Source organism: Phlebotomus papatasi, chromosome 1 (genome assembly GCF_024763615.1).
Source record: "Phlebotomus papatasi isolate M1 chromosome 1, Ppap_2.1, whole genome shotgun sequence".
Lineage (NCBI taxonomy): Eukaryota > Metazoa > Arthropoda > Insecta > Diptera > Psychodidae > Phlebotomus > Phlebotomus papatasi.
In genome coordinates, this window is record NC_077222.1 from 95,462,490 (window position 1) to 95,482,555 (window position 20,066).

Below are 20,066 nucleotides of genomic sequence, written 5' to 3' on the forward strand. Positions count from 1 at the left end.
ATTTTTCTACAAAATTTCAGTCACATTAATGCTATTAGTTTTGAAACTAGTTGCATCATTCAATTTATAACAAATGAAATTTTGAACGAAGATTGTGCTGTAATGGTCTCCCTATTTGATTAAGAAATAGCATTAAGACTGAAAAGTGTATATTTGTAAATGTTATGTAATTCGAATATAAGAATTCTTTTGCGTTCTAGTATGGGAAAAAAAATAATTTCTTTGTGGAAGAAACTAAAAACTTTCACATCATCTTTCGTTAGCGTATAACTGGGAAAACGATTAAGCGCAGGGGAAGTTACATGCACCAAAAGTAACAAAGTTTGAGTAACTTACCAAGAAAAGGTTAAGTCCAATATTTCCGGCTCGTCTTAGATTAAATAATTTTCAGACCAAGGCTCAAAGGATCCTCCCTGAAATATTTTATTGAAGAAAAAAATTCATTCGAATAATTTGAATAAAAGTTAACCCTCAAACGAAAAAGTTTAACGCTATAAGTCATATTCAAAAACATTTTCAATATTTTAGGTTATGTTGAACTTAACCTACAACGTATCCCCAAATGAGGTTATGGTGAAAAATATCTAACCTATGAGTGGAAGAAGTCCATAACACAAGACAATACTTTAAGATATCTATCCTAGAACAATTTTTTTAATGATAATTTCAATATTTCAAAGTTAAATTAATTATTTTCGAATTTCAAAAAATCCGAAATATCACGTAAATGTGCTTATGTATAGTAAATCACTTCAGATACTTAACGTAAAAAGAATTTTGAACCTAACGGAATTCACGTGAAATACACTTTCCCTAAATTGAAATGAAGGAACTTTATAGAAGTTATTATCACAATTTATTGTTAAGTGAATGAAATTCGTTGAGGAAGAGTAATGTAATAATATTGAGGAAACACTAGAGAAAAATGGTTCTAATTCAGATTCCATGCAAAACTTTCTTCACATAACCTAAAATATTACATTTTAAACGCAATCGTCGTCCACATTTGAAGAAAAAAGAAGAATTTTGAAACCATTATATTTTCAATTACATTTCAGAAAAAATTTCTTTCGTATTCACAAATTTACAAAAATGATTTTTCGGGAATTTTGAAGTTTGTTCCATTCGAAAATTGAGTATCTTTTTGGAGGTTAAGTTCACCATAACCTCACATGGCTCACATAACTATATGTTTAAATCACAGAATTAGGTCCAATACGATTTATAATTTTCTAAGTGCCAACATTAAAAGGAATTTAAATAAAAAAAAGAGTTTAGACATTTCAACTTTCTATTTTCTAATAGTTAAAAAACTAATAAACTTCTAAACAGATTTTTTTCATAATATTGGGAATATTTCAGGTTATGTTATGATGTTTTAATTTAATTAATAATGTGAAAAGTTAAATTAAGGCTGAATATGCCAAACTTTATACCTTAACAACTTTAACTTATATGGCAAAGTAAAAAAGTCATCTTGAAATGAGAGGTTATTTTGACTAAACCTTAAAATTAAAAGAACCCTATCTGGAAGAATTTGGGAGCAACCAAAAATACACCAGAACAAGAATTAATGAATATTTATCGAAAATTGGACCTGATTATTTTAGTTGATAAATAGGTTATTTTAGGTTATGTAAGATCTAACCTCGAAATCCGTAATCATTTTGTTATTAAACTTAAAGAGCACCCAAAAACGTCCCAAATGACAAAGATTTTTCATGTTTCTGATATTAGAATTTGAAAAATGAGCCTAATTCTACATTTCTAATTTGGAATTCTACAAACTTTAAGCGCCTTCTTGCATTTAAAACTTCATTAACCTGTAAACCCAGAGTTTTATGATAATCTAAAATTTATTATATTTTAAAAATTTAATACAGTTTAGAATTGAAAATCATGTTAAAAGGCTCAATTTGTCTCTAAAAAACGTTAAAATTATCAAAATTATCATAAAAAATTAACTCAAAACCTTTAATTTTTGAAATATAATTAGCATAGCATCTCAATATGTATGAAAAAACCTTTTGCTAAAAAATAGGTACAATCAATCAAATAACTCAAAATATTGCATTTTTCTTTAGTTACTTTAGAAACATTTTTAATATGTCGTAAATGCATCGATAGTTTATTGTATCTGCTTTGGTTTTATATTTGCATTTGGTACAAATGACAATACAAACGTCATGACTTTCATCAAATGCTGATGTAAAAGAAATTCAGTTACGACAAGGAATGACGCAACAGACATTTTGCTTTCGATTCGTTTAGTTTTTTTCATATCTTGACTACAATACTAATTTAAAATTTATTATTTAAAAAAAATTTTAAAAAAACGTATTGGACTTTTGGGGTTAGAGGAAGCATAACCTAAAACTTTTCCAATTTTGGTTTAATAAATATTAGGCCCAATTCTTATAAAAAAAATCTACTACACGTCCAGATTAAGAAATCTTGTAATACAAAATATATCTCCTGGAATTTTCAAATTAATCTTTCACCTAGATTTCCTTTTTTATAACAAACATAACCTCAAATTTTAAAATAATCTCTTGAACAAATAAGAAAATAATATCTGGGATAATTTTTAGTACTTCAGGTAAAGTGCCCTCGAGTCGACCGGTGGTCAATATTTGAATGTTTGATGGTGAATTTCTATAAAAATGTCACTGATTCTTATTTATTTATGGAATAATTGACCTACTGATGTTAGATCATACGCCAAATATTAGTGCAAATATAAATAAATTGAATAAATAACAATACCGGTCGAATTGAGGAATCGGTCAACTTGAGGGCACTTTACCTTATTTCTGGAATCAAGACACAAATCCTTAGGTTCAAATCCTATTTTTAAACATTTGAAATGTCCTTTTCACATTGTCAAAGACAATCAAAATGACTTAAGGATTATTGTAAGAGCACTTTATCCGTTTCCAGTTATTCTTTACTCGTTTGAGGGTTAATTGATCTTGCTCAACCAATAAAACTTCACAAGTTTTACGCTCTCACGTCAATTTAACTTTAATCCCCTAAAGGACAAAAATACATTTGTATTGATTTCAAGTGGAAAAGTTACCCTTTTAGTATAGAAAGGTTACAAAGCGGGATAAATCTGAGATAACAACAAACAAAAACAAAAAAAAAAACAAGAGAATCATAGTATTAGAAATTGTTCTGTAAAATTGAAAACGTCGCAGAAAAAAACAAGAAAAAGTTAATAATTTTCGCGAAATACAAAAAAAAAAGAATTATTGTTGGAAAATGTTGCCAGACCATTCTAATATTTATTCTCGGGAAAAGATGGAAGAAAAAAAAAATATTGTTGAAAGCTTTAATGTAAAAGTCAATAACCCTATGTATGTTAGCATTACATATCCTCTCCAGACTTTTATTTACTCCACCCAACCATAGTGTCCCCACAACATGTGGGATGGCTAAAATTGCGTTGTGCTGCTGGCAAAATGGGCAAATAGGCAAAAAACAATCATTTCTCTATTACTCCATATTTCAATATCAAAATTCATTTACGTAGTTTTCCCTCTCCTCTCCTCATGTGCAGAAACATTGTACATGTCCTCTACTTTTCTATCTATTTCATCCTTAATCCATTTGCTCATTCTTCTCCAGCAGCGCTCCAACCATTAAAACCTACGCCCAGAATACTTCGCAAATTAAATCCACATCAAGAAATGAGATGTGTGAGAAAAAAAATGGAACATCCCTCGGACTTTAGGCATAGAAAACTAAAAAAAAATCAAGAGAAGATACGCACTTCCAGTGTCCTATACTTTGTGGGAGAATTTGATGCTGGATTGTTAGGAGATAAACATGGCAGGGACGAGAGATATATGTGAAAGTGTGAGAATAAAGAAAACAGATGATACTGGTAAATTGCATTACGGTGTCAGCATCTATCACAGCTAACAATTCCTCCTTACAACTCCCTCAACACCTATATATGGGTAGCATAGGAATTATTATATTGAATATAATATTGCTTTTTGCCTTCTGAACAGTTCCCTTATCGAATTATGGTCTCGGGGGTGAATAAGTTAATTCTCTTCACGAATAGAAAGAAGAAAAAAAAACACCACACACAGATTAAGATAATATAAGAACCTACTGATGGATGCAAGAAATGTTATCGCAGTAATAATTTCTCAATTTCATTTTTGCACTTTTTAATTTCTTCTTTATCTATTCAGTTAGTTTTGCAAAATGTTATTGTTAAATAATATTTTGAAAAAGCATTAAAAATAGGAATTCTCCCTTAACGAACTTCTCGCTTCAATTTTAATAGAAATATGCAAAATACAAGGTTATCAAGAAAATTGCAAGTATCTTTTCAATAAATCTTATTTCTTTATTATAAAATCATCGTGAATAACATTAAAATTAAAATAATGCACTAAAGCTTACTGGACGCGATTAGAACACTTTTAATTCCAGAAATTTTTGGGTATGTTACAATGGATATCAAGCCGGGATAATTTCATTAGATTGAATGTCTCGAATATATTATATTTATAATAACTTTTTATAGCTGAAACTCCACGGAAGAGCAGTACACATAATCCATTTTATTTCAAGTTCGCACAATTTTGGCTTCCAAACGGTAAGAGATATTAACTTTTGGTTGTCGATGACCCCCCAACAAGTTAACATTCTCTAGCAAACTAACTTAACTAAATCACTCCCACCCCTTGATTGAAAATTGCCACGATTATCGCGTTAATAGAATCAATTCGATTGTCGTAGTAATTTTTCAACCGATTATCGCAACAAAATTTCAACTTTCAACTACTTTCGTTTGAACTCATTCTTTTTCTTTTTATATTTTGTGTAATTTCAATGCAACTTTTGAAGGAAAATTCAACTTAATTTGCTTTTCAACTACGAAAATTCAACTTGCTTACTGTTCAACTTTGCTTGCTACGATAATCGTTGCAAATTTACTACAATTATCTATGCTCTCCTATTACACGTGATAATCGTAGTAATTATTTTTTACTGTGTAGTTCAGTTCAAATAATAGAATTTAACTTGCCAATTTCATCTTGTTTTTGCTTTGTACTTTTTACCGGTTAAATCGCCATTTTGATTTATTCAAGGCCAAAGATCAACTTCCCTGGAGAGCATATTTTTCAACCGATAATGCCCAGCGCACAATAACTTTTGTTTTGCAAACATGTTTTTGACATTGCAATGAGAGTGAATGAGATCTAGATCTAGTCATCTTGCTCACTCCTATAGAAAATTTTGAAAACATGTTTACAAGCAAAATTTATTGTGCGTTGGGCATAATTGATCACATTTGAATTTTTTAGGGGTCTTGGAATTCCAAATTTGACTCCATCGGTCGTATTCGGTAATGAATCGGTATAATTTTCTATATTAAAATTAAAAGTTAATTACACAGCCTCCAATTGATCTATATTCGACTTTGAGATGATTTTCTATTGATTTACAGCGAAATTTAAATCGATATTAAACTGTTACTGCACCCAAAATATTCCGAGAAGTAAAATTTACGGAAGTTCGAGCAGCTCGCAAAGCTTCAGACGCGTTGTATTCATTTATAATATCAGTGAAATGTTATAGTAATATTATAATACTAATATTATAGTTTCCTATAATAATAGTCCACAACCTATTGAAATCAATTTAAGTACAAATGACATAAAGGATTGCCCAAACACTTTTTAGCTTTATTTTTATATTAAGGAAAATGAATCGAGAGCAACTTAAATTTTTCTCTGATGCTTAGGAGGTTTTCTAACGAGCTTAGTGTTTAAAATTGACCAAAAATCTTTCAAGTCGATTTTTTAATTTTTTTTTTTTTTAATTAAAACACTTCCAAATATGTTTTTTTTTAAACCTAATTTTGATTAACATGGTAAATTTCATAAGTTAATGAAAACTTGTTAAAAACATCAAGAACATTTTTCTATAAGAAAATGCAAGGGAAAAATTAAAATTTGAGTAGAAATTTTTTTTACGAGCCTCGAAAACATTTCGGTTTATTTATCAAAAAATATAGTCTAGAATTAAATTCGAAAGCGATTTTGATTATTTTGGGTAGATGTAGAAAATTTGAAAGATCCTTAAACTAAAAGGCTCTACATATTGGCAGCAATTTTCGTCAAAAATTGCTTTTTTGAAGGAAATTATCTGCACTTCTATAGGTGAAAACGGCAAAATTCTGTCAAAAAGGCAATTTTTGACGAAAATTGCTGCCAATGTGCCAATTGCTGCTAAAAGGGCTTAAAACCTTTTTAAGACAATATCCTAGATTGGCAAAAGTTGATCAAAGGCTTCCTCAAAGTCATTTGAGGAAGTTATTTGAACAACTGAGCAATTTGAGAGTCTCATTTTTGTCATTTGAATTATGATGCTATTCCAATGAAAAATTAAATTACTCAACATTTCTTTTAGTACTTTACTGTTCCCAAGTGATTCTACATTATCGACTTTTCTCAGTGTTGGTTCCTGTCTCGACTGTTTTCCTCAGTCTTCGTCGAATAAAAACACCAAACAGCCCTTAAAAATAGTAAAGTGCTAAAAAATGTTAATTTTACTGGTCGAACTCCTGACAGAGAGCTGTATATATTCCCTCAATTCTTTCACCCCCCCCCCCCGCCCCCCGGAAGCCTGCTTTTAATCAGTCGATTTCTGAGAAATGATGTCACGCTGTTCGTCCGGCTGTGGTCCGTCCGGGCATTACCACACCTAGAGGCCAAACAGTTAGAGATAGACAATTGAGACCTTCGGAGAACCCCCCATAAGTCGACACTGGAACCATTAACTTGCCCCTCATTTTCCCGCACCCTTACCCTTCCCTTTCAAAACCATTTTTTGGGATTACTCGAAAATGCGTCGTACGATTTTCTCCTTTCTGGATATGTTTTAGAGATTGCCTAGGCGAACACCGTTGAATCATTCCTAATAACGATTTTTCAAGGCCAAAGGTTAAAAAGGCTCTAGTAGGGGAAAGTGCCCATGCTTTGCACGGTCCCAAGTTTTACAATGACTACATTTTTCCTATGTTTCTGAATAAATACGACTCCGCAATATATTTTAAACACAAAACACTTTCCCCTAGTTTTCAAAATATAGAAGAGATGAGTCACATTTATTGAGAAACATAAGAAAAATTTTGTCACTGTAAAGCTTGGGACCGTGTAAATGTAAAGCATGGGCATTTTCCCATAAGCGTATTTTTCAAACAGATGGAATCATACTAAGGCTCGTTGGAAAAGTCTGAAATTTCTGACAAGACTGAATCAGTTCCAATCGGTTGAGAATCGGTAATGAACAGATTCATAACCGATAACTAATTTTTATCCGAAATTAAATTATATTACTCATTAGGGGAGACTGGGGCAAAAAGTCACAAAACGGATATTTTATTTTTTTACAAGCTACTCGAGCGCTTCAAAAATTTCTAATTAGAGCAGTTTTATAGGAAATTTACCGCTCTACAACTTTGTGAAAGTAATATTCCTCTATTTTGTAAGTGGCCATTTTTAATAAAAGGAATTCTGGAGAAAAGAATTTTTGTAAAATTCTAAAATAGATAGCGGATTCGTATTCAAAAAATCCAAATTATTTAGAAAATATTCACCAGTTCATCAATTTTGGAAAAGAAGTAGGTAATAATTGTTATCTTCTGCAAGGAAAATATTTCAAATATAGGGCTTCAAATTTCAATATTTTTTATTTTCTAAATTCCTTGTTCGAATTCTAAGAAACTTACGACATTGATGAAGGTCTATGGAGGCTATCTATAGAAAAAAATTAAGCCGCTATCTTTTTTACCTTGGAAGATATTGAATTTTGAATTTTTCGATTTGTGACTTTTTGCCCCAGTCTCCCCTACTTTTAATTTTATTACTCTTAAAACTATTTTGTGGGATCTTTTGAGTGATTGATGAATTAGTTCAAATCGGTTAAAAACCGGTAAACGGTAAATGATGTGAAAGGACTTTCGAAGTATAGGTGACGAGTTCGAGCACTTCGCAAAGCCTAGAACGCTTTGCCACCCCTTTTCAAGCAAAATCTTTATTTTTACAAAAACGAACCAGATTTTCAAAATCGTATTTCATTTCCGTTATTAAGGCTTAGCCCTTAAGGGCGATTCAGTAACCAGTGACCCAAAAAGTTTTTCCAAAAACATTTCTGGCTCCCAATTTTTTATCTTCTCGTCCTTGAAGGGTTAAGACAAAATTAAATAAAGACAACCTGTTGAAAATATAATTTCTGCGATAACATTTCTTGCACATAACTGTAAGTTAGAAATCTGACGAAAAGAAAAAGTTCTATCTTGGGATTATGAAGGCTGGAAATAGCATCAATTATTGTATAAAATAAGTACAAATAATGGAGTCTGAATGTTTAGGAATCTAAGAATAGAAAATATTAAGTAATATTATTATAAAAAATAAAATACAAAATCAACATTTACCAGCTATGAAGCAGAAAATATTTATTTGATGCTTCAATTGCCAAAAACAAACCTAATCATCATAAACATTCTCAGACAATTAAACAATTTAAAAGATGAACCTTGTGAAACTTCTCTAACAGATGCTAAATACCTAAAAATGTAAGTGGATTCAGTATCTGCTAATCATCAAAAAAAAAATTCAATGTCCAAGAAAATAAATATACTGCTGTGTAACTTACAAAAAAAATCAAAGAAAGGAAATGTATATAAATGTCTTGCCTCAAATAAAAACGCGAATCCAGATGAATTAAAATCACTCTCTTTGGAACACCATCAACTTCGATTCCAGGCTGGCCAGGTTTACAATCACGATGGATTTCGTTTCGAAGAACTTAGGAACACAGATCAGGCGAATTTGTCGTCCTGCACTGTCCTTTATCAATTCTGTTTGGTATTCCGGGCAGTTTCCGGCAAAGTAGACATGAGGACAATCATCGATGACAAAAGGATCTTTTCCGAGAATGGGATAGGCAAATTTGGTATCTGGACAAGTGGGCACGATGTGGCCCCATTTGAAGGTGGCCTTGAGAGCAGACAAGGCATCCGGAATCTGTGAATACCGCAGAATATCGTCAATATTCTGTCCAGACATCCCCAAAATGCTTCTCCCAGCAATTTCACATGCATAGGGATTGGGAACACTCTGGCAGCTCTTCAGCTGACTCGATTTTGGCAGGAGGAGCATGTGAATAGGTGGCTGTGGCAGAAGGGAAGATGTTGGGTCAAACTCTCCAGGCATAATGTCCACATGAACCGATTGACTTATTTCTGCGATAAATTGATCCAGAAACTTAACCCCATTGATATCGTCAGCTGTAGCCTGTTGCTCCAAATCCAGAGATTCCACACGATTATCCTCATTTTTCACCGAATTCCCCGCCAGAATCACTCTAACAACAGACGAAGGATCAAAATCTTTACACTCCTCTCCCCACAAATTCCCAAACAGCCACTGCTGGAACACTTCCAGAGGGAGATGAAGGTTATCAGCATGAGTCTAAAAATTCAAACGGATCCCTTAAGAAACCGCCAATTGTTTCCCAATCACGTTTTAACTCACCATATTGAGACCTGAAACCAAGACAATGCACGGGGAATTGTCCAGGGACTTCAGTGGCTTCTGCGGACCAGATTCGTAGAAAAGAATCTCATCCACGTGAAATCTCCCTTGCTCCAAAATATGACCTAATTTTGGAATTGAAAGAAGGTGCGTGAGATTTTGCGTGAATGCACACAAAACGGTTCTCCCTCTTCATTTAGTCCAATTAACACAAAAAGCATTGCGAGTGCATATAAAATGTTGATGAAATGTGCAAATTTAGTAACAAGAGTGAGATTTTTTATGTCCAATTGGGGTTCTTTTTGTGAATTTTGTGAGAGGGATAACTCATTATGAAATATCTGAAGGAACCAGTCTAATTGCAAACTTCACAAAATTAATTTAAAATTGCAATATTATGCTTAATGCGAAAAATCAGGAAGAAGGTGGACATGATGAAAGGACAATTGGAACACCGGTGTCCCATTTTTTTCCTACGGCCTTCTATTTAAAATTATGTTTTGCTCTAAAGAAAAGTCAGAAAAATAATTTTTTTCTGACCCTCAGACTGACTGTCAGGAAGGTCAGGAACAAATTGGTACATTTTTAAATTTTAAATTTTTTTTTATTTCAATTTTTTTTTACGAGGCAATTTTTGGAACAAATTCGTTACTAATATTGGGTACCTTTTTGTTTCTCCTGGAAGGTACAAATTTATTCCAAAAATTTTCGGTGTCCGTGTACGAGCTACGTTTTGGAACAAATTCGTTACTAATATTAATTATCTTTTTGAGTCTCGTAAAATTAACAAGATTGTGCCAAAAATTATGGTGTCCGTGTACGAGCTAATTTTTGGAACAAATAAGTATGTGCCGAAATTTTTTACTGTGTGAACTATGTGTTCCCAAAGTTATAGGGGTTTCAAATCTTAAAAGTCCTACACTCAGCATGTAAAATCTCAGCTTGAAATCGCTCAACTGTAAAGTTGGCCATTCGCGACTTATTCGTCTTAAATTCTGAGCCGTCGATTTGTGGTCAGTAATTTTGGTAAAAATGGTGATGTAAAAAAAACAAAATACTCCTTATTTTCATTAAGTAAAAATTTACATGATAATTTTATTATTTGGAAAGCACTAAATTGATCCATAATCAAGGGTGCTATACATAGAAACCAGCTCATAATTATTTAATTTGTAAACTTCAATGCCATGATCAAACACAGAAAATGACGTCCTGAAAGCTCACTTAAGTATATCAATAAGTTTTCACTATCCACCGCCCAAGGGAAGAACTTGCTCTGAGAAATACTTTAGAGAGGTTTCTAAATTTAAAGAATTTTGTTCATTTTGCGGAATTAAAAAGATTTTTGTTTTAAATTTATTTTAGTTTTTTTTTACAATTATATGTCTGAAATTTTACTTGTGGTTTATGTTCAAAACCAATTTGATTTTTTTAGTACTCTATTTTTTTGTTTATTTTAATTAATAACCGAGCATTATTTTATTGACCCAATTTGCTATTTTATTGTGATTTCTTTTTATTACAAATTTCTAGCAAAATACTGCCCATTCTACTAGCAGGTAATTTTATTTCCAGTTCATGATGAGTTTTGCCACGGATTACTATATTCCTGGATAGTAGGTATAGGCATTCTTGTGTCCCATAGTAGTGCAAACAAAGTGAATAAAAGTACGAACAAAGACGTCATTTCCTTGCTTCTTGATATTCTCGAAATTGAAAGTCACTTAAATCCTACATTTTCATTCTTCAGCATCAAATCGCATCATTCCTGGGTGCACTTTTATTTGGTTTGTTTGCACTACTATGAGACACGAAAATCTCTACCTACTATCCAGGAATATAGTAATCCGTGGTTTTACCCATAATAAATAATAGAAAAACTTGAATGTATAAAAAAAATAGCCTTCAGTTATGAATATTTTACTGCTCGAACCTCGGCTCGAACTCAAAGAGAGAGAGAGGAGTTTTATAATCGACTTTTTTTCAACTTGTCACCGTTCTGGAGCTTAAGCGGTAAGAGATATTAACCTCCGGTTTTCAATGACCCCCAATAAAAAAATGATATCTCCAGACATTTTTTTTCCTTTTTTCCCCACCCATCTCTAACCCCACCAAAACCATATGTTTTGGTATCTTTCGAAAACGGCTTCTACGATTTCATTTATCTTTGGATATTAGATATTGCTAAGACGGCGGTGGACGTAATACTGTACATTGTAGATATTTTTTTTGGAGAGTGAATAAATAAATAAATAAATAAATAAAGAGAAAGATTCCCCAGAAAAGCTATGCAAGCCATTGTGAGGAGACCTCGGCCTCGAGGCAGACCTAGGACAAGGTGGCTGAATCAAATTCAGAATCTTGCCTTGGAACGCCTCGGGATCGAACTCGAACATCTTCCTGAAGTGGCGGAGGACCGACAGGCGTGGGCTGCTAGATTGGATGTCATGGGCCCGCGACCCCAATAGGGATAAGCGGTTGAAAATGAATGAATGAATGAATGAATGAATAAAAATATGAGGTAATGTTGCCTATTCCGGCAACATCCTTTGCTTTCCTAAATTTCTTATTCATTTTGTTTTTTTTCTATTTCTGAGTTCTACAATGTCCAGAGAAAAAAACCATCGCTTCTATGAAAAAGGTGTTGTTGAAAAGGCATCGGAAGAGTTCAGGAAGGGCAAATTGCTACGGGAATCTGCGCGTAAATTTGAGATGCTACTCTTCAGGTCTTCAGGACAAATTACACGGAAGATCTCGGGGCTTGTGGGTCATATAAACGTATTAAACTCGTTCATATTCATATAACTCGGTATTTCACTCAAAGTGGCCGAAAAAATACCCAAAGAAATGTCCATATTATTATAATTTTTTCAATATTTTAGAAAGTGATTTAAAGAAAACAAAGATGATAAACTAGTTTTCAAGGTTCTGTAACACCCTCCCGAAAAGGAAGTAATAAAAAATATCAATATGAATTAAAAATATTGCATATCAAACTTAGAAATTCGGTGCTTATTTGCAACTATGCCGAAATTTGCCACACTTACCCTTACTAATTTTAGTGGTTTTTCAAAATTTCAATGATCGTTTTCGGAAACTTGTATTTTACGTTTTAGATTTAGATCTTTCAAACTGAAGGTTAAGCCCAGAATCCAGAGGTATCGAAATTGTAAAAGGAACATTGTATTTAAGGATTTTTTTAAATGTAATTAATAATATGCCTATATCAAATTGGTCAAGTTCAAAGTAAAAATTTTCCAAAAATTAATAAAAAATTAGAATTCTTTTAATGGATGATCCTTATATCTGTAGACTTTCTCAGGACAACAAAAGCGTGAATAATGAGGATTAAGTTATGTGAGATTAATATATCATAGTTTTTAAAAATCTAAATGAGTTACCCCTCGATTTTGTATGGATGTGTAAACGTGAGATAAACTTTCAAAGATGCAACAGAGAAACACAAAAAGAATCCTTATAACTTATTCACTTACTGCTGACACCTTCAAAGGGGGTTCATTTGAAGAGAAGGCGCAATTGGAATAGAATAAAATTCATTAAATTCTTGAGAATCTTCCGGAATGGATTTCTTGATTGTTTTCTTGGATGCTAAAAACACAAAAAATCATCTTACCCAGAACTGCGCACATAACTCCCGTGACAACATCATGGGCTGCAATGTTACCGAAGAGACGAACTCTCTGCAGCTCATCCTCCAGCATCACCACGTCGGAATCATCCGTGAAACTCGGTGCAATTGGCTGTGGCATGATATGAGTCACTTTTGTGAGTTCCTTCAGGACACTTGGCTTCAGAACTTGTTGCTTGAAGATCGTCCCTATGATAACACACTTCTCCTGATCCTCCTCATTGAGATCATGAATCTTCCGGACAGTATACTTTGAGCCCCATTTCTGCTGAACTTTCTCATTCATCGCAGTTAGCATCGCTTCGCAGCGAGCGACATAGAGGTTATGAAATTGTCGATTGTAGTCATGCTTCAATGGAAGCATAAATTTCTCTGATTTATTCACGTACTCCACTTCAAGCCTTTCCTCATGGTCCACATCACCATTGCAGCCATTTACAGGTACAGAATTTGCCATTTTTTTCCAGGAAAATTCTCACAGAAATGCACAAATGTTCGCGGAATTTTTGTTTTGCTTTAATGATTCCAATGCTTGCCACGATTAGCGCTGTTGCTTGGATATTTCCGATAAAACCCGAAAACTTTCGATATAATCGCGATATATCGAGGTGCCGCCATCATGATTTCTCTGAGCCGGCTGGGAAATTGCGTTTCTTTTGCACGAACAAATTATTCACATTTCCGCCTTTTGAGTTCTTTGGCAAGTATGGAGAAACACGGTGTTGTTCCCGACGTGATCCCTGCCGCCCCAAAGGCAGTGCTGAAGGTGTCATATCCCAGTGGAGTCGTGGTCAATGAGGGCAATGAATTGACCCCAACTCAAGTGAAAGATGTCCCGACGGTGTCCTGGACAGCTGATTCCGGAGCCTTGTACACCCTCTGCATGACTGATCCTGATGCTCCATCGAGGAAGGAACCGACTTACCGTGAGTGGCATCATTGGCTTGTGGGAAATATCCCTGGAAATGATGTTGCCAAGGGCGAGACTCTTTCGGCTTATGTGGGCTCTGGACCACCAGAGGGAACCGGATTGCACCGTTATGTCTTTTTGCTGTACAAGCAAAACGGTCAGCTGACCTTCACGGAACCCCGACTCACCAACACGAGTGCTGATAACAGGGGCTGCTTCTCCATTCAGAAGTTCGCTGAGAAATACAAGCTGGAACTTGTGGCGGGAAACCTCTACCAAGCCCAGTGGGATGATTATGTGCCTCTGCTCTACAAGCAATTGGGCGCCTAAGCCCCCCATTCCCATTCAAAAAAGTTGCATTGATTTGAAAACACTGTATTTAGAGTTCTGGAAATAAAATGGATACAATCCTAACTTTCCCAGACTTTGGAAATACCTTCCGGATTACAGTTTGAGCCCTTGCATGGAACGCGTGAGGCTGTTCAAGTCCCAAATGACTAGCTGTCCATCGAGTCCTGAAGTGCTGATGCTGGACACGGAAGCCTTGGAGCCCCCGAAGATCCTCAAGCAAGCAATTGCATTCTGATGGATAGACTCGAGGCTGGTATCCGTATTCTCAGTGCGCAAATTCCTGTCCAGAGACTTGAAGATGCGCATGGCTGAGAGGCCCGCAGCTTCTTTCTTCTGTGTCTGATCCAGCTTTGCCGTGAGGCTGATCTCATTCTCATCGCCAATGCTGTAAATCAGTGGCATGCAGCTGTGCCCAGCCACGACCACGGATCTCGGTGAGATCCACTCACAGCAGAGGAACGGCAAATACGGCGTCCGGATCTTCGTAATGAGCATCCCATTGGAAGCATCAGCCACCTTAATGGCAGCATCATGTCCTGTCCAGCAAATTCTATTCCCATCGGCCGAGAAGCTCACACTATGAACCCATCCTCCGCCACGTTCAGAGTGCTTGAACTCCCCCATCAGCTGTCCCAGGGGCATTTTAGCGCCCCAAGCCGTTGGTTCAGGCTGCTTCTCGATGTCCTTGATGTATGCAGAGAAAACTCTCACCTTGTAGTCCGTGGATCCAGCCACGAGTAAAATATTGTTAGGATGCCAATCCAGGGATGTCACAGTAGACCTAATTGGCTTCTTGATGTGCTTAGACACCCACCAGTCATTCTCCTGCTCGAAGTAGCACACCGAAATGAGCCTTGCTCCCGATCCCACGGCAAATTTATTCTCAAGCGGTGACCACTTGACACAAGTAGCTGCCCGATTGATACGCAGTAGCACCAGAGCTGGCTTCCACTTGCTATCCTCTCCCTGAGTCCAAACATAGGCATTCCTGTCCACAGCACAGGTGACAATGCGATTGGTGTTTGGGGCCCAATCAATCCCCATCACACGCAAATCGTGCTGATTCAGCACATCCAGCAATTTCCAATCAGCAGCACCTTCTCTCTTGTAGATGTGCACCTCATGGTTATTCGGTGATATTGCAATTTCTACCCCAAAAACACCCCCGGAATCAGTAATCACCTTCCCCCGGACAACAACAAAATAATTTTAATACTCACGAGATCGATCCTTATTCCAGGCATGGCAAGTGATGGGATTCAAATTCCCACCAAATGTATGTCTCTCAGTCATTATCAGTTGAAATACCGTCCCGTCGAAGGATTAAAAGCACAAAAATCTGCCCGGAAAAAGAGATAAGAGAATTGGTGAGTCAGCTTATCCACCCCACCCTGAGACAACTTTGTATTACTTTTTCTGGTTAAATGGGGGATTTCTGGAGGCAATTTCGCGGACTCTGGGCCGTCTACACGAAATTACCACTTTGCAGAAAACGAAGGAAATGCAATTGACCAGGAAAACACTGGAAAACTGTGTGAAAACCGAGACAAAATTGCTGAAGAAAATAATCCACTGGAATGCAGAATTGACAACTCGCCACCCCCTTTCCGGAACCCAGATGACCAGTTAACAACCAACAGCTTTTGGTACTAGAATGTTAACACAGCGTTGCTAAGTTGGTAATGACCAATTCGATCAATTAAAATTAATTAATTAATTTACTGTAGATTCTCACTAATTTGGCTCATCGGGCTACTTTTTAATTCAAATGGAAGTTAAGTTTGAAAAAGTTTGTTGATATTTTTCAAGTTTGACTATAATTAAACAATTAAATAATAAAATAAAAAATCAAATTCAGGCATTTGGGTCCGAAATGTCACCCGAATTAGAGAGAAATTCGGGCATCAAATTGTTTGAAATGCAACGATTTTTTGTTCATCTGTATATAATACACAGTATACACCCCGTCAAATAATTTCGTCAGATATCTTTAAGATTTCTGCAGAAAATATCTACACTTCTGCCGAATTGCCAAGAAATCTGTAGATATTCCTACGAATTTTATTTGGACATGGGACAAAATTCGTCAGAAATTTTTGCAGATTTTCTGACGAATCCTGGTGCATACTCTGACGAATTTCTGTAGATATTTTGCCGATTTTCTGTAGAATTTTATCTACATTTCAGACTTTCCAAACAGTTGTGTCTGAAAAGATGGAATATTTTTACTGAAGTTTGCAAAATTTAATAGAGTGGATTCTTAGTGATATCACAGTGTTCATATAAAATGACGAATTATGTGACGCCGTGTTCTAAGTAGGGAATAGTGAAGTGAAAACTTTAAACAGAGTGTCGGCCTAACTAAATGTCGTGTTTTTGTATCATTTCATGGGCGATTTTTAAGAAATTAGTATTTTTGCACGCATTTTTTTATTTATCTAAAATGTTTAATCGGTAATGCTTGTTAAGCAGAACATACCATTTTCTTTGTAACTTCTACAGTTTCTTGATAAATCAACAATATTTTTGTGGAGATAATGGAGACTATGCAGATTTCCTATGCAGAAATTCTGCCGAGAATCTGCAGATTTTCGAAAGAATTTCTGCCAAAAATCTACAAATTTTCTAGGCAGAAATTCTGCCGAAAATCTACAGAATTTCTCTAAATGTACTAGAATATGCCGTTACAATTCAAAAAACCTCCGAGTAAAATCGGCAGGTAGAGCAATTATTTGACGAGACATATTAAGTTTATACAGTAGAGTCTCCTAAATTCGAACGCTCGGGGGGTATTTTTGACATTTCCCACCTCCCAAATTCGAACGATTTTTTCAAAACTAACGAAATTTGTGTGAGATTAAATTGTACTTTGCATCAAATTCTCGCACTTTTTCGCAAGTCTTAGTGGTAACATACTTCCTTTTCATTTTACACGACCATAATGTATGTAAACATTCAGGAAGAAGCACATAAATATGATTTTCATTCACCAAGAATATGAACTTTCTAACATAACCTCACAATTGACATTTTGAATCCAAACGGCGTTCGAATTTGAGAGATTCAGATTTGAGAGACTCTACTGTATACTCATACTTATTGTGAATTGTATTAAAACTTCTTAATAATGCAAAAACTTCTTGAGTTCTTTAAGTTGAACATTTTCAGTTATGTTCTTAAGTTTTCTGGGTAACTTGTTATAATTATTTACTGCAAAAACTGTAACATTACAATTATAATTTTGTACTCATTTTATAAAAATTATTTTATATTGGTAGGATAACAGGATCAGACTTATAAATATTTCAGGGAATATAGGGATATGTTCCCACTTTCATTGAAAAAATATTTTGCTCAATGTACGCTTTTAGGGGAAGGAGAAAAATCCACTGGCTAATAATTCTACCTCGGGCTAATTGTACCCCGGTCTCCCTTATTGTAAGGCAATTTGTTTGCCAATTTACACCTGGTCAGCTGGGTTATCAACCCCCACCCCTCCTAAACCCGTTTTCCGGAAACCAAAAATCGTTGGAATATTGTGATATATCGTGAAAAATATCGATTAATCGACACTTCTGAGAAGAAGAAGAAGCAATATATCCACCGCACTTCGCAGTTGGAGAAAAGTTTTGTGTTCTTGAAGAGGAAAATCTGGGAAATGGTGTCTAATTAAATTAAATCAATTGATATGAAAGTGATTAGTGAGTGGTGGCATACGGATATTGAGTCCCAAGTAGTGTTTTAGGCACTCTTGTGTGTTTTGCAATTTGAATCTTTCACGGTGCTGTGCCCAGAAAAATTCCAATGGTCCGAGATATTTTTGCTGGGAAAATTCTCTGTTATTGCTATTAAATGAATTCATCACAATACTCATCGGTTTTCTCGGAGAACACACACTGGTCCAGCCTCCATTGCACCAAGGATTCCCTTACGGATGTCTTTGGGTGGTTCCTGCAGGGTTTGTTGGCAGGAATTGCCTTTCTCTGCCTTATAGGTTAGTTTTGGGGCCTTTGGGGGCGCTTCAGGGGGGTTGAGGAGGGGGTACTGATGGGTTTGTGGATTTGTCTTGTAGTTAAGCGCTTCTGTGAACCTTCGTATGTACGGAGATCGTGGGAAACGTGGTGGTATGACACATCGAAGCAGGGAATAGGAGCTTTGGTCATCCACATGACCAATGTCTACCTAGCACCCCTCTTCCAAGGTGACCCATGCACTTGGTACATCATCAATTTCCTCCTTGACTCCACCATTGGGCTATTTATCATCTACGTGGGCATCAGGGTGTGTCAGTACCTGGCTAGAAGTCGACGCTGGGATGCCATTAATTTTGGCGAGTACGGAGCCCAGAAGTCCTGGATCTACCAGACATGGATCTACATTGGGTTGATGGTGATTGTCAAACTCATCACAACCATCTTCATCCAGATGGACTTCTGGGACAATGTGAAGAATTTTGTTCTCTCTCCATTCTCTGATCCAAAGATCGAACTGGCTGTCGTCATGCTAATTATCCCGTTCTTTGTCAATGTAATACGCTCTTTTTTGACCTCTCTATTTCTTTCGAAAGACCTCAGGGCTAATTTTTTGTGGGATTTGCAGATGCTGATATTCTGGGTGACAGACAATTTTCTCATGAGACACACCAGGAAGAACAAGAAGCGCCCCCAGGGCGGAAATTCAAGTGATCCGAGTATCCTACAACGTGTCAAGGTAAAGTATCGTTCAATACGTAAAGATAGCCGGGAGAAGGTGATAGAATCCGAGTCAGAAGCTCTCATTTCCGGCGATGATGAGCCCCTGGACAGTCCGACAACCACAACGACCAGCATCGAAGCGGCTGATCAGAAAGTTTCTCAGCGTCAGAGTGTCATTGGGATTGCATGAGATAATGATATTAAGAAACAAATTTTTCGGGGTAACTCTAGGGCACTTCCCTCCATTTAGCCATCCATTTGGGCCTTGATATTGTCAATCCCCACGGAAAATTCCCGCAAGTGGCAAAGACAGGAAGTCATCGTAGTCTGTAAGTATCTTAAATCTCTAATAAAATGAAGAAAAAAAAAATGAATAACGGTGTGATAGCTGAAGGAGAAGAGAAAACTATCATTTAGACTGTAAATATAGGACGTATTTCAAATGAGGGTAATAATAATGATAATGGAGAGACCGAGGCCTTATAATAACTAAGAAGCTATAAAATAGAATCCCTACAATGCTAACAAATTTTTGTATTATCCATTAAAGAGAAAGTAAAAAAAAAAGAAATAAAAACCCAACCAAAATGCCAAAATTTCACGGGACACTTTCCCCCAAAAGGAAGAAAATATTAAAAGACTTTGGAAAATTTTCGAGTCTGTGAAAGGGAGGCTCTTTTTTTGTACTTTAAACAAAATAATAACGAAGAAAAATCGGATTTATTGGGACCCCCTTTACCACAATTTTTTTTGTAGCAAGGATTTTTTTCCTTTGGAAAATTTTAGAACAGACAATATCCTGATGCGATTGCAAATTTTTCAATCAACAGATATTTTTTGTATGTTGGAGTATTTTTGAAATAAAGAACAAAATGCTGTATAAATACTGATAA

General features: G+C 35.4%; 5 protein-coding genes across 5 annotated transcripts in view; 2 read left to right on the plus strand and 3 right to left on the minus strand.

The window, feature by feature from the left end:
- The window catches only part of LOC129809850 (uncharacterized), a 75,708-nt gene extending 75,296 nt beyond the window's left edge, over positions 1-412 (minus strand). The window contains exon 1 of the mRNA XM_055859978.1: positions 337-412. The gene's annotated coding sequence lies outside the window, so the exon portion shown is untranslated. The remainder of the gene's footprint in view (positions 1-336) is intronic.
- An 8,242-nt stretch (positions 413-8,654) lies between these two features.
- Positions 8,655-13,803, minus strand: LOC129809851 (DNA polymerase delta subunit 2). Its single transcript, XM_055859981.1, has 3 exons — positions 13,204-13,803; positions 9,570-9,694; positions 8,655-9,506 (listed from the first exon to the last, which is right to left on the minus strand). The coding sequence occupies exons 1-3, from the start codon at positions 13,673-13,675 to the stop codon at positions 8,763-8,765; spliced, it is 1,341 nt and encodes a 446-aa protein (XP_055715956.1). The 5' UTR covers positions 13,676-13,803; the 3' UTR covers positions 8,655-8,762.
- Positions 13,804-13,837: 34 nt separating this feature from the next.
- LOC129809855 (protein D3-like) lies at positions 13,838-14,542 on the plus strand. Its single transcript, XM_055859984.1, has one exon. It carries the CDS (start codon positions 13,838-13,840, stop codon positions 14,456-14,458), a length of 621 nt encoding a protein of 206 aa, XP_055715959.1. The 3' UTR covers positions 14,459-14,542.
- LOC129809852 (actin-related protein 2/3 complex subunit 1A) lies at positions 14,488-16,112 on the minus strand. The gene is made up of 3 exons (XM_055859982.1): positions 15,891-16,112; positions 15,700-15,818; positions 14,488-15,627 (listed from the first exon to the last, which is right to left on the minus strand). The coding sequence occupies exons 2-3, from the start codon at positions 15,770-15,772 to the stop codon at positions 14,573-14,575; spliced, it is 1,128 nt and encodes a 375-aa protein (XP_055715957.1). The 5' UTR covers positions 15,773-15,818; positions 15,891-16,112; the 3' UTR covers positions 14,488-14,572.
- Positions 16,113-18,039: 1,927 nt separating this feature from the next.
- LOC129809856 (store-operated calcium entry regulator STIMATE-like) lies at positions 18,040-20,066 on the plus strand. The gene is made up of 3 exons (XM_055859985.1): positions 18,040-18,473; positions 18,552-19,006; positions 19,079-20,066. Exons 1-3 carry the CDS (start codon positions 18,332-18,334, stop codon positions 19,361-19,363), a joined length of 882 nt encoding a protein of 293 aa, XP_055715960.1. The 5' UTR covers positions 18,040-18,331; the 3' UTR covers positions 19,364-20,066.

Excerpts from the sequence above, each read along its gene's own strand:
- LOC129809856 (XM_055859985.1), top strand. The coding sequence starts at position 18,332 with ATGAATTCATCACAATACTCATCGGTTTTCTCGGAGAACACACACTGG. Across the intron at positions 18,474-18,551 it reads TGCCTTTCTCTGCCTTATAG|TTAAGCGCTTCTGTGAACCT; the intron begins GTTAGTTTTGGG and ends TTTGTCTTGTAG. Across the intron at positions 19,007-19,078 it reads TTATCCCGTTCTTTGTCAAT|ATGCTGATATTCTGGGTGAC; the intron begins GTAATACGCTCT and ends TGGGATTTGCAG.
- LOC129809851 (XM_055859981.1), bottom strand. The coding sequence starts at position 13,675 with ATGGCAAATTCTGTACCTGTAAATGGCTGCAATGGTGATGTGGACCAT. Across the intron at positions 9,695-13,203 it reads AGTTATGTGCGCAGTTCTGG|GTCATATTTTGGAGCAAGGG; the intron begins GTAAGATGATTT and ends TTCCAAAATTAG. Across the intron at positions 9,507-9,569 it reads TGGTTTCAGGTCTCAATATG|ACTCATGCTGATAACCTTCA; the intron begins GTGAGTTAAAAC and ends TTGAATTTTTAG.
- LOC129809852 (XM_055859982.1), bottom strand. The coding sequence starts at position 15,772 with ATGACTGAGAGACATACATTTGGTGGGAATTTGAATCCCATCACTTGC. Across the intron at positions 15,628-15,699 it reads CTGGAATAAGGATCGATCTC|AAATTGCAATATCACCGAAT; the intron begins GTGAGTATTAAA and ends TTTTTGGGGTAG.
- LOC129809855 (XM_055859984.1), top strand. The coding sequence starts at position 13,838 with ATGATTTCTCTGAGCCGGCTGGGAAATTGCGTTTCTTTTGCACGAACA.